We start from the raw sequence: 12,610 nt of genomic DNA on the forward strand, positions 1-12,610 counted from the left end.
AGGTCAATGATTCTCAGGGGAGAAGAAATTCTAACACCTCTTAGTATACAACAGGTAAAGGCATCTCAATTTTGACATGATTTTAGGATCTTTGAAAGACGTCGTATTCTTCAAGTCTGGAAAAATCACTGATCACTCAAGAACAGAAGCTTAGCTCATGCATCAGAGTTGTAATCAAAAATATTACACAGGTTTTTCGGGAAGGGTATAATCTCTTTAGATCCCATCCTGTAATTCTGGCCAGGGCTTATAGCTTGTCCCTTGTTATTTTTATGAACACTGATTACTTCCCATTTTTTTCAAATTGGAGGCTTGAGTCAGGGGGATGTTTTCTCAAAATTTTCAGGAGAAATATTTTTATAATTTACAAGAAGAGAATTAGAAACATGTATGCATAACATTGTTTCCCTCTAGAAATGCATGAACTAAGGTATTGTTTCCTACACTTCTCTTTCCTTCCTCCATACCTGAAGTTTATAATTTCATAGTTTTTTGAATTCTTTAGCCCTGAAATGTAATTATAAGGCCACATTTTAAAGTACAACTGTTTTAAGTTAAACTGTTAAAGCTCAACTCATGATGCCTTGATTTGCTGCCAAGCTACATAGGAATAGGGAGCTGCTTGCATTATGCATTGTTCTGTGCTGTGCTAAGGACACTGACCAGCAGAATCTTGTCAGTTCTCAGTCCTGGAGTGGTTGATGTGTTGTCCATTCCCTCTTTAATGCAGGCAATAGACAGCAGAGATTCTATGGCTATGGCACTTTATTCTCAGTGTTTTGCATGGGTCATTAAGAAAATCAATAGCAGAATCAGGAGCAAGGAAGACTTCAAGACTATTGGAATTTTGGACATATTTGGATTTGAAAACTTTGAGGTAGGTTTCAAAAGCTTATTCAAATGGATTGTCTGATATTTATGCTTTATTTATTTATGCTTTACATATTTTTGTCATCTTCTTTGGGACTTGATTTTAAGCATGTTATTACCTAACCCATTCCCTTGCTTGAAAAATAAAATACTTGAAGTCTATGTGTTTTTGAAAATTTCTTGTCTTTTTAGGTAAACCGTTTTGAGCAGTTCAATATTAACTATGCAAATGAGAAGCTTCAGGAGTACTTCAACAAGCACATCTTTTCCTTGGAGCAACTGGAATACAGCAGGTAAGAGAGGGAGGAGAAATCTGAAAGAATTTTGACAATATCATGTTGACTTGAAGTCTTAGTTTGTAGCTACCTTAGCTTCCTTTGAAAGTCTTTTTCTGGAGCTGTGTATTTATAAAAGCAAGCTGATTTTACTGTAAAATGCAAGATAAATACACCAGCTTCTCCTAGTTCTACAGCTAAAATAATTTCAATAAAAAGGCCTGCATTATTTTCCTTAGGGAAGGACTAATTTGGGAAGATATTGACTGGACAGACAATGGAGAGTGCTTGGATCTTATTGAAAAGGTAAGAAAGAATTTGATACTGTTACCTATTTTTAGTTTTTTGTTCTGAGGTAATATGTCTTTAAAACATTTGTCAATGTAAAGAACAAGTGAAGAAGGTGGTGGATCTTGCATGTTTAAATAGCAAACTTTTAATCAGATCATTTTCATGTATGGCTCTGTTAAGGATTATATAGTGACCTCTTTTCCTTGCAGCAACTTTTTTCCATGTGATGATATAAAAAAGCAATATTTGGATACAATTAAAAAGATGCACTTCATCAATGCTCTCTTGCCATCAGTGCAGGGAGGCTGTGTGTGTTATCTCCATGGCAGGGTGTGTGACTGCAAGAGTTCAGACGGGCACAGAAGCGAGTGACAGTGGGCACAGGATCCGGCAGGCAGGACGTGACTGCAGTCGGGGCAGGGTGGCTTTTCAGGAGCTGCTCTGAGCCCTTGGGAAGTGGCTTATTAAAGTGTGCACCTGGACAACTGTGTTTTCCTGAGAGGCTGTTATCAACCTGGAGCTTGCTGGACACATTAATTAATTGTGGGGTAGCTTGCTTTGTTTACCACCTCTTCTAGCATGAGAAGTGAGGAACATCAAAGGAGATCACACAGAGGCATATGTGCTTCACCCAGGGTGAAGTTAAACTGTGTGTCTTGCTCCGCCTCTGGGCACTGTGGGTGCTAAGAGTTTGCATTGGTTCAACAACTGGGTGGATAATTATATGAAAGAAACTTTTTTGAAAGGCTGTTTTACACAAACTCCTCAGACTTCTGATCAGTGGAGATCTTGGAGGCTGGGGATATATTCTGGGGCAATGTCGCTGTATGCATCTAAAAACTACCTATGCCAGGAGAAAACTGATTCTTCCAGTAGCTTGTCTTTATTTTGCCCACAGATCATATACTCTATATTTCAAAAGGAGCATGCCAGAAAAACAGGATTACAGTCACCTTCAGTAGTGGGCTTTTAGTTGTCTATGAGTGTTTTTGTGCCTCTCTGCACACAGCAACTTCAAGGACAGTGATTTTTCTAAATAGGGACAGCAGCTGTGTCCCTGCATGCACTAATTCATCTTCTGCCTCTTCCTTCTGTTCCAGAAACTGGGACTGCTAGCACTCATCAATGAGGAGAGCCATTTTCCTCAAGCTACTGACTCCACCTTACTGGAGAAGTTGAATGCCCAGCATGCTGTATGTGATGTTTTGCTGATATTTGCTGTGCAAATTATGTAGGATCTCTTTGCTTAGGTAGAAATTCATGGTTCAAACATATGGGTGCATAGTTCTAGAGGCTTTTTTGGATGTGATCCTACTTCCATGGCAATCCATATACTTTGTTGTCAAGGCTGAGTTGGTTACTGGAAGAACATATCCTTGTTGCCGTTCACTTGAAGGTTTCTATTGTGGTGAATAAGTCAAATTCTACTCTTAGTCAGAGCTCTGTCAATCTGCAGTAGCTCAGATTATTTAGATCTTCAACTTCCCTTGATGTAATAAAGCATTTACCTTGTTGTCATTTACTGAAATTTTGCTGTTTCCTCTGTTCAGATTAGTGTTACCTTTATTTGTGATACTGGAATTATTTTTCACAATTTCTGGGATGCAAGCATATCCACCAATCTTCATAACTGCCAGTTTAAGACAGAGCCTTCTATTTCAAAGTGCCTTTAATAGATGGTTCTGCCAGATGGGGTTCAGGTTTACTGTAATGCCTTTTATGTGCTATAAATCTGTTATTACTGCATTTGAAGCAGCCCAGACTAACAAATCCTATTATCATGAGTTGCTTGTTTGCTTTTGGAGCACTAATCTTCCAGAGAGTTTACTGGAAGACAATGGTCTGTTTAGGTATGGGTTGAGAGGATTATGTGACACCCCCCTCCAAATATTTTTCTCTTTTTTTTCCCCCTCCAATTAGAACAATCCTTTTTATGTAAAACCAAGGGTTGCCGTTCACAACTTTGGAGTGAAGCACTACGCTGGGGAGGTAATTTCTTTATTTGCTGAAATTATTCCAAGCAGAACTTTCATTAGCTTAATTTTCCCCCAAGGCTGCTCAAAATTAACTAAAGCACTCTGTTCCCTCAGCACTTTTTACAGCACCGCTCCTGTGAGAGGTGCCTGACTGTTTGGCTTGTTGTTTGAACCAGCCCTGTTTCCTTCTAGGTCCAGTATGATGTCAGGGGGATCTTGGAGAAGAACAGGGATACTTTTAGAGATGATCTCCTGAACTTGTTACGTGAAAGCAGGTAAGTTTCTGCCATTTTTGTTAAGGACATGATGCTAAGGGATGTTATATCAACTAATTCTGCCAGGATTGAGCACTTAATTCTGCTGGGGTTTGAATACGTTAGATGTTGCATAGCAGCAGACCTTGACAGAGCTGGAAGGAGCACAGAATGAAACAGAGATGAGCATATCATATCACAGAAATGAGCATATCAGAGTTGCCTGTAAGCAGGTGTGACTGTAATCATTTCTCACAAAGTCGGGTTTGCCTACATTGTGCTATTGTTGCTGCTCAGTCCAGGGGCTTTCTAGAGAACTAACTTGCTGCTCTGTAATGAGTAAGGATGCTGGAAGGTGGTCGTGGTTTTTAACTGTTTCAGCGTGCCTCATAGGCAGCGGGCATGTGTGGTTTTTTACTTCATGTTTGTGTTTCTGGCATTCCCTAATTGGTTGAACACTTGCTGTCAGAGACTGCCAGGGTGCAAACTGCTCTATAGCAATTGCTTTGAGGGGAGAACTTCTTTTAAGCTTTATCTGACTGAAAGTCTGAGCTTGGATGCCTTTGGTACCTGCATGTCTCATGTCATTCTGCTGTGTACGGTTTTAGGGTCCTTGTAGGTACTCTGAGAGCTGTGGTGGTACCACATCCCTTCTTGTAGGTGTTTGGTTGAGGCTCCAGGACACACAGAGGGATGGCAAAATAAGAGGGAGCTGAGCCTGGATGTTGCTGTCTCATCTGGTGCCCTCCCCTATCCCATCCAGTCATCCTGCCTTGCTGTGCGAGTTGCTTGTTTGTAAATCCCTTAAGCCCTTCTGTGCCAGGGAAACTGTTAATAAGCAATTCCCTCTCTGTTAGTTGTTCTGGATTTATGACATTTCTGATGTAACATCTGTCAACTGAAGTATCTAGGTAAAAATATTAAATGAGTTAAAATGGGCTGGACCTGGTTTTGCTTTTACACCAACATCTGTGTAGAGCTTGAATTAAAATGTCTGTGTTTCTGTAGAATTGCTAAGAGCAGAGTACCCGACCGATATAGTGGAGGACAGCATGCACAGCTGTTGTCTGAAAGGGAGGCTTGCATGGGTGCCTGTTTTGTGTTATGTCCCTAACCAAGCTGGAAGTCTTGTTTTTTAATCTTTGTGCAGGTACAATTCGGGTTGCAGTCAGCTGCAGTTTTGGTTGAGTGAAATGCAGTAAAGCCTCCAGGACTTCATACTTCATTTCCCTAATGATGTGTTTGGAATTAAGAAAGAACCTCCTTGTTTTGTTTTGGTTTTTTTTGTCGTTGTTTTGGTTTTTCTCTCCTGGATGAATTCTGCAAAGGCAAAATCTATTTTTTATTAAAGATTGTGGAGAAAATAAGCAAATAAGAGAGAAAATAAGCATGTTTTTGATGGTGGAGCTTCTTGCTAAGAGACAGTGCTTTCTTTGCATTCTGCAGTGGTGTACCTCACAGTCTGTTAAGATACACTTTAGAAATACTATTTTTCTTTTCCATTTCAGTCTCGATTTCATCTACGATCTGTTTGAACACGTTTCAAGTCGCAACAATCAGGACACTCTTAAATGTGGAAGCAAGCACCGAAAGCCTACTGTCAGTCTCCAGTTCAAGGTTAGTTAATGTGTCAGCTCTGCTCTGTAGCTAATCAGTGACAGACAGACCCTGGTCTGTAAGGAACAGGTGCAGACTGAGAAAGGCAAAACCTGAGCTTGAAAACATTGCTGTCTCTGCTATGGCACTGCCCTTGCTAATTAACTGATTGAGTGACCTGGCTTGCTTCAAGTAGACGCTAACCTTTCCATCACACCATCCCCACCAAACTCTGGTTGCATTCCCCACTTGCCTATTTGTTCTTATTTTAAAGCTCATCTGTGAAGTTGGTCTCTCTTGTCCTGATTTGTCTTTATAATCTAAATCCAGCCACAAAATCCCTCAAAGCCTTACAGCAGTGCCTGAATGCTGAGAAAAATAAGTGCTGAATAAATACCTCATTAAGGTGTTGCCTTGCTTTAACTTAAAGTTTGGAAGGCATTTTTGTTAAACACCTTTTTATGAGGCTTTATAGCCTCTCATCAAAAATGGCACCAAATTGAAATCTAGCATAAAGTCTTTCTGCAAATTATTTAAAAAGGAAAGATTGGCATGGAACATCTCCTAAATTGCATGAGTGCAAGTCTGGATTAGTTGTCTTTCATTTTGTTTGAATTAATATACATTTGCAGAGTTCATTCACTTTTTTTTAAGAAGAGCAGACTCAGACCCCTTAAGGGCAGATTTTATCCTAATAGACTATTGCTAAGTGTTGGACAGAACAGCAAGGAGTGTATGCTGGGGCACACACAATGTCTTTTATTAAAAAACACTGATGTATTTTCAGGACAGCTTGCTTTGTGCTACCATAAATCATCTCAGAAGTATCCATTTCTTGTCATGAGATAGTGTTATTTGCTGGGGTAGCTGAAGGTGCTGTTTCCCCTTGGTTATTTCTATATGTGCAAAGTAGACCTTTAAAATGTTAACCTTACAAAAACAGACCATATTTTTTCATTCGTTTGGCAAGGTCGAACAAAGTGTAGTAGTCCTTCTATTCTCTGTCAGGGGGCCTGGAAAACATAAGGGTGATAAAACATGAAATCAAAACATTATTGCCTCTTATCTAACTCTGCAGTAACTGACCATTAGCCAGCTGGGCTGCTTTACAAGATGTTGACCTTCACATCATGCCTTCCCCAGAGAATTAGGTTGGGTGTTTTTTACATGTTTTAAAGCCTTACAGGGATTAGTCTATTTTATTTCAACTGAAGATAAGAACTTTGCCTTCACAGTTTTATTCTCATGATAAATTGGTTGACTCTTCTTTTCATTTGATGACCTGCCTAATGCAGGCCTGGGGGTGCACACAGAAGAGCAGAGTTTAGATACCATCTGTTTCAGCCTGTTGATTACCAGGGCAAGCTCCAGATTAGCTCATCACCTGACAGTGACTTAGAGGCTTGCAGCACTGTGGAGAATCTGACTGGCTGTACCACAGGTGAAAGTGAAAATAGTTTAAATCATTTTTGTTTAGACTGACCAACTCTTCCAATCTGCAAGTGGGAGCCTGGGATGAGAGAACTGTGCACAGATGTGTAATGTTCACACGGGTTTAATATTAATGAAGCCTATACTTTTCAGAGCTGTAAATATTTGTCTTTACACAAAGATTTTTGTCTTTGTATGTTCTGTTTAATATTTGCTGCCCAACTCCCTGGTCCATAGGCTGGCAAAGGCAAGCAAGCCAGGATCTACCATTTATGTTCCCAGTTATTTCGCTGTTTCCTCACTTTGCTCTGCACCAGTGTGTGCACAGCCATAACTCTGCCCGCTGCCTTTTTCACTGCATGTTCAATCACCAAGTAAGTGCTTGGTCTGCAGATTAAAGCAAGAATTTGTTATAACAGACTGACATTGACAGTTTTGCTCCAAGACATATGGCAGGACACACAGTGTTGCTCCTTTAAAATATGCACTTTCTGCCTCCTTGGCAGCCTTCTCTGTATTCTCTCTGCTGCCTGGCACAAAGTGCCACCTTTGAGGGGTGTAACTTTACCATTGCTAACTTTGTGGGCTCTTCAGAGCCTGAGCTCCTCTCCTGTATAATCATTTGTATCTCTGCAAAGTAAATGCAAGACTTCGGTTTAAAAAGGTTCATCATACTTAATGATACAGAATGAGGCAAGTTGGAATAAGATACGGAATGATGGCTCAGGAGAGAAAGGGGCGGATGTGTAATTAAAGTAATAATCATAAAAGGACTGAGGGATTTTGTGATTTTTATCTCCAGGCTGAGGTTCAGACAACTGATAGTCTAATGTGCATTGGATCATTCAGAGTTCTAAAGCTAGGAAAAAACCTGTTGTCTTCAGGGAAGATGGAAAATGAGTGGGTTTGGAGTGGTTGAAATGAAAAGAGGAAATCTGAGTTGGTGGATTTTGCCATAGATCCCTTATCCTTCCTTTTGACTTGCTCAAGTTTAGCTGTTTGGAAATGTAGATCCTAAGTCTTAAGTAATCATTTGAAAGACCCCTGAAGCAACAACTTTGTGTTTCCTTCTGAGCAGCTTTCTTCATATCAATCTATGAGTCTTGTTCGTTGTGGAACGGTGATGCCAGTTTTGATCAGAAGAGCCAGTGGAAGAAGGGAACACACACACTGACCCCATCCCTTTGGAAGCAAGAGCTTCCAGGGTGCAGTAACTTCTGGTGTGCACCACTAGGTGTTGCAGTTAGATGCTGTCTGCAGTGCTGAGCTGCTGGAGCTCTTGTCCGGGGTTATGTTGCTTGTGCAAAAATCCAGCTTGTGAACTACTGTCTTCTCTCTGCCTGTGTTTCAGGAATCACTTCATTCTTTAATGGCGACCCTGAGTTCTTCAAACCCTTTCTTTGTTCGGTGCATCAAACCCAACGTGCAGAAGGTAAGATTTTAAAGAGTGTCCATCTTTTCTGTACATCTCAGGCCTAATCTTTTCTGCTTATTTACCATTGTGTGAAGAGGGTAGCATTCTACACTGATTCTGTAGAAGGCTTTCAAGGGGAAGGCACTGGAAAAGGCTTTCAATTTTTTTTTTTTTTTTTTTGCTCATGGATTATGCACCTTTCTAACAGTCATTGCCCACAACTCTGATAAATAACTGGCTCTAAGGAAGGTTATATGCAGAAGGTAGAAGGCTGCACTTCTTGTGTGACAACTCTTTGAGAGCCTTTTTAGAGAGAAAATATCAAAATCATGAAGTTGTTTTAAGTTGTTTTAAGCTGTTTTAAGTCGCTAGAGGCAACGATTCAGATGTGTATAGAAAAACTGGTGTGAATTACTCCCTTGTCAGACTCTTGGTCTTTCAATTTATGAAAATGCCTAGAATTGTACTTGCTGGATGTTTTGTTCTGTTTCAGATTTTTTTTTAAACAGACTTGGAGACTAAGTCTTACAATATCAATTTGTCTTTTGAGTTACAGATAATGAAAGGCAGTGTCAAGATTTGCCTAAATATGTTGGAGGGCTCTCTAGAAAGGAAGTGGTAATGGTACAGTAGTCATTGAAATTAATATTGCTAGCCTGATTCTAGTATCCTGGGGTTTTTCACATCTGTTTTGGTCATAATAGACTATTCATTATATGGTCTGCTTTTGTCAAAAATACAACAGCCAGAGTTGCTAGTGAATCTGATTTATGGTTTTCACATGGCAACTCAGAGATTGGTGACTTTACTATATATCCATATTTAGATGTTCCATTTTTCTGGGCTGCCTAGTTAATCAGAATACCAACAAAACAAATGTGTGGATTTCGTTGTAGATTTTAGTGCCACCTGGATTGTGGACATCCTTGACTTTACATGTTTTCATTTACTGACTGTTCTGCTATTTGTGATGTGCCAAATAACATGCAGATTTTGGGCACCTTAACAAGAGGAAGCAGCCTGGAAGCACATAAAAACAATTTTCTGTGTCTTGAGGTGTTTGGTGCTCTGAGGTGTGAAGCCATCCAGGCAGCTGAACCCACGTGGATGACAGAGCCCTGACAAGTAGCTGGGATTCATGAGCTTGCATGTTTAGCAAAGTCCCTGATCACAGAAGGAAGACGGTTTTGAAAAGCTTGTCTGCTTCCCTGCTCCTGTTTCTGTCTGGAAGCCCCATGACCCTTAAATAGAAGGATTTTGGTAACAAACTCTCAGGTTTTCCTTATCTTTCTTTTCATACCTGACTAATAAGGCTCAGCTGCACAGTAGCAAAGGTAAAAGGATTTGCTGTGATTGATGCAAGAACCAGGCACTTGTTTCATTTCCATAGCAAGGAAAACACCGAGTTCCCACTCCTATGTTCCTTGTTCTTCCAGTCTTTTCCCACTAAAATGCTTCATCCCTGACAATTTTGGCATGTTACTGTATCTGCACAAATATTTTACTACCACTAAAATGCAGTTCTCACAGAATTAGCAGCTGTGCAAGGAGAAGAAGCTTGAGGCAGTCTCTGGAGACCACCTCTAACTGCAGGAGTGCATGCAGGAACAGTTTGGGAAATTTCTGTAAACAATCCATTTCAATGTACATGTAAAATCTCACTGAAGTCTTATGCAAAAAAGGTTGTACTTGTTTTCCATTTGCCTTTATTTGATTGCAAATTTAACTTGAATTAATGGCTTTACTAAATAAGAAATACTGTTTGAAGAACAAGAGTCAAGTGTCACAGAGCTTCTCTTTTGTAGCTGATTCAGTAGAAGACTTGGCTGAAAATGAGAAGGAAAGCCATGTATAATGCTTGGCATTCTTCATTCAGGGAAGTGTTACCAAAATGCACCTTTGGGATTCACTGTTGGAAGTTTTGCCTGCTGTATTCTGCTCTCTGTTCCCCACTCCCCTTTGAACAGACACAGTGATTTTTAGTGCTGACCTTATAACATTGGTGGTGTCTCTCCTTCTGCAGCAGTGCAGGTACTGGAGCAGGCACAAAACCAGCATTTGGCTGCTCTGTACCTTCCCTGGATTTGTAGGTGCACATCCCATTGAGCAGTTTGCAGTTTATCCTCTCATACAGCATGTCACTTCTTTTCAGTTAGACAAAGGAAAATAAGGTGACTCAGTTTGCTGTGAACCAGCATGGCTCAGAGACACAGCAGCTGTGCATGGACTACCAGGGATCACCTGACTCACTGTGCAGGGCTGGTTAAGAAAAAAAAAATGCTTGAAAGATTCAGAGGAGCTACTGAAGTGGAGTAAACTTGGATCAAAAGAAAGTAAAAGGTCTTCCCTGAGCATTTTCCTCTGTGTTTTCCATCTGCAGTCATGGTGATATGGAATGATAAATGTCACTCAGAAGGTACTTAAACAGTGCTTGCCAAATACCTAAGTATGTGGAAGAAAGGGGTGTTCTACTGCTTTTTTGAAAGACACAGCATTAAAGGAGCGCTAGACCGGACCCATTTGTCAAGGAGAGAGCTGAAATTGTGTCATTGGGAGCAAAGCCTCTCCATCTACTTGTTCCTCTCTGGGTTGGCTACAAAGAGGGGATACATCTATTGGTGAACACCCTTTGTAGCTGGAGGGGAGGAGCTGGGGGAACTCAAGAAGTGTGTTTGAATTCTCTAGGTGAATGAGGTTGAGCAAATAGAAGTCAAATTCAAGCCTTTGAAAAGCAGATTGTATAGCAAGCTACTTTCTCTGCTGTTCTAGATACTGAAGCGTATTCATGTTGGTAGCAGATGTGATAATTTACAGTAATTATTTCGTTGTTTTAATTTTTCTAAAGTTCAATTTTTAAATATGTTGCAGTGGCAAGCAAAAACAATTCAGCTTAAGCAGTAAACCAGTGAACATTTACATATGAAAGCAGGTTCTACACTCATTAGTGCAATTTCCTAAAGGGAGCCCATGGAGTACGTGACCTTTTGTCACAAGACATTTCGGCAGGCAGGCCTCAGACAGAAGGACAGAGGACCCATTAATCTTTGGGAGACCCCAGAACAATCAGGGTATCTGTTTTCACAATTTCCAATCTGTTCTGAACTATCCATAACATGGAAACTTTTCCACTTGGTATGCTTAATGAGTGTTTTCTGCTAATGAAGTGTTTTTCTCCTCAGCTCCCCTTATCTTCACTGCAGCTGGCAGAACTATGTATCATTTCATCCCTTTGAACTTTAGCACATCTTGCTCTGTTTTTTGGTTTCATGTTTCTTTTTCTGTCTCCTGTTTTATTTGATAATGATTCCTCCCTGCAACCTTGCCTTTTCTGATCTCAGTCTCCTTTTCTTTGTGTACCTTAAATTAAAAAACAAACACCACCACAAAAAAAAAACCAAAAAAAAAAACAACAAAACCAAACCAAAACAAAAGAAATACTGTCTTTTTAAAAGAAGCTGCAGCCATTGGTAAAATCATCAGCTGAATGTTCTTCCAGCTTGCTGCTATTAATAAAGTTGCTAAGCCTTGGTACTATTCAGGAGACAGATCAGAGTAAATTTAAGATCTAAACTTCCTATTCAAGCTGTTTCAGAGGCAGAAGTTTTCCTGTTGCCCAGAAGCAGCCAGCCTTGTGCAGCTTGGCTCAAGTTCTTTCTCAGGTTCCTGTTTCCATTGAGGCTATTTCTTGAAAATACCTTGGCATAATCTCCAGTGGCACGATCCTGGTATAATCATAGTGAATGACCCCACGTCCAGCATCTGCAGGGCCTCAGCTGTGCTGGTCCCTCAAAACCTCAGTTATTATAGCTTGTTTTTATAATCCCCTGTTCTCAAGACTTCAGCAGGTTCAGATGTGGCTGTTCTTTGCTGCACATAAATAGGTGCATACACTTTTCTTTGGTTAGAGATCTAAGGCCAGATTGGTCCTGATAGACAAAATCCTGGCTTAATTGTAGTTCACATGAAGTATTTAATGTAGACAAAAATTTCACTTTTTAAATTGATTTTATAGGAAACTTGTGTTGATGAAGCAACAGGATTGCAGGGTCCCTACTCATGTCTGTCTGCTCATTTATTGCCTTTCTCATTCATCTGTTGTAGTGATGGTCTTGGCACTGTCAAGATAAAAGCTGCCTTCTCTCAGACCTTGTGATCTCTAAAGGAACAATTCTGTTTCTCTTCAGGTTTTTACATTAACTTTTTTTTTTAATCTTAGAGTTTAATTAGGTTAGATAAATAAGTGAGACAAAATTAAACCTGTATTGTAAAGCTACTGCAGGGTAGGGGCTACAAGGAGCAACAGGAAAAATAAAACTGGTAATACCTTAGCAGTTCAAAGGAAGAGTGGTAGAAAAAAAGTCTGTAAGAAATTCTATGAGGTCTACTGCTTTTAGAGTCCTATCATGCTCCATATTCATTCTGGGAAAATTAGTATCAAGGCAATAAGATGGTTAACATTGCTTCTGGGGGCAGAGCCATTTGAAGGGATCAAGGTATGGCTAT

General features: G+C 40.1%; 1 protein-coding gene across 1 annotated transcript in view; it reads left to right on the forward strand.

Moving 5' to 3' along the window:
• Window positions 1–12,610, forward strand: part of MYO10 (myosin X) — a 162,113-nt gene that overhangs the window by 102,838 nt on the left and 46,665 nt on the right. Inside the window, exons 11-19 of the mRNA XM_059854426.1 lie at window positions 1–54; window positions 731–877; window positions 1,063–1,163; window positions 1,385–1,451; window positions 2,537–2,629; window positions 3,357–3,425; window positions 3,605–3,687; window positions 5,175–5,283; window positions 8,045–8,125. The exon at window positions 1–54 is cut by the window's left edge and continues 65 nt beyond it. Of these exons, the coding sequence (XP_059710409.1) occupies window positions 1–54; window positions 731–877; window positions 1,063–1,163; window positions 1,385–1,451; window positions 2,537–2,629; window positions 3,357–3,425; window positions 3,605–3,687; window positions 5,175–5,283; window positions 8,045–8,125 (804 nt within the window). The remainder of the gene's footprint in view (window positions 55–730; window positions 878–1,062; window positions 1,164–1,384; window positions 1,452–2,536; window positions 2,630–3,356; window positions 3,426–3,604; window positions 3,688–5,174; window positions 5,284–8,044; window positions 8,126–12,610) is intronic.

The sequence above is a fragment of the Haemorhous mexicanus genome, chromosome 1 (assembly GCF_027477595.1).
Source record: "Haemorhous mexicanus isolate bHaeMex1 chromosome 1, bHaeMex1.pri, whole genome shotgun sequence".
Taxonomy (NCBI): domain Eukaryota; kingdom Metazoa; phylum Chordata; class Aves; order Passeriformes; family Fringillidae; genus Haemorhous; species Haemorhous mexicanus.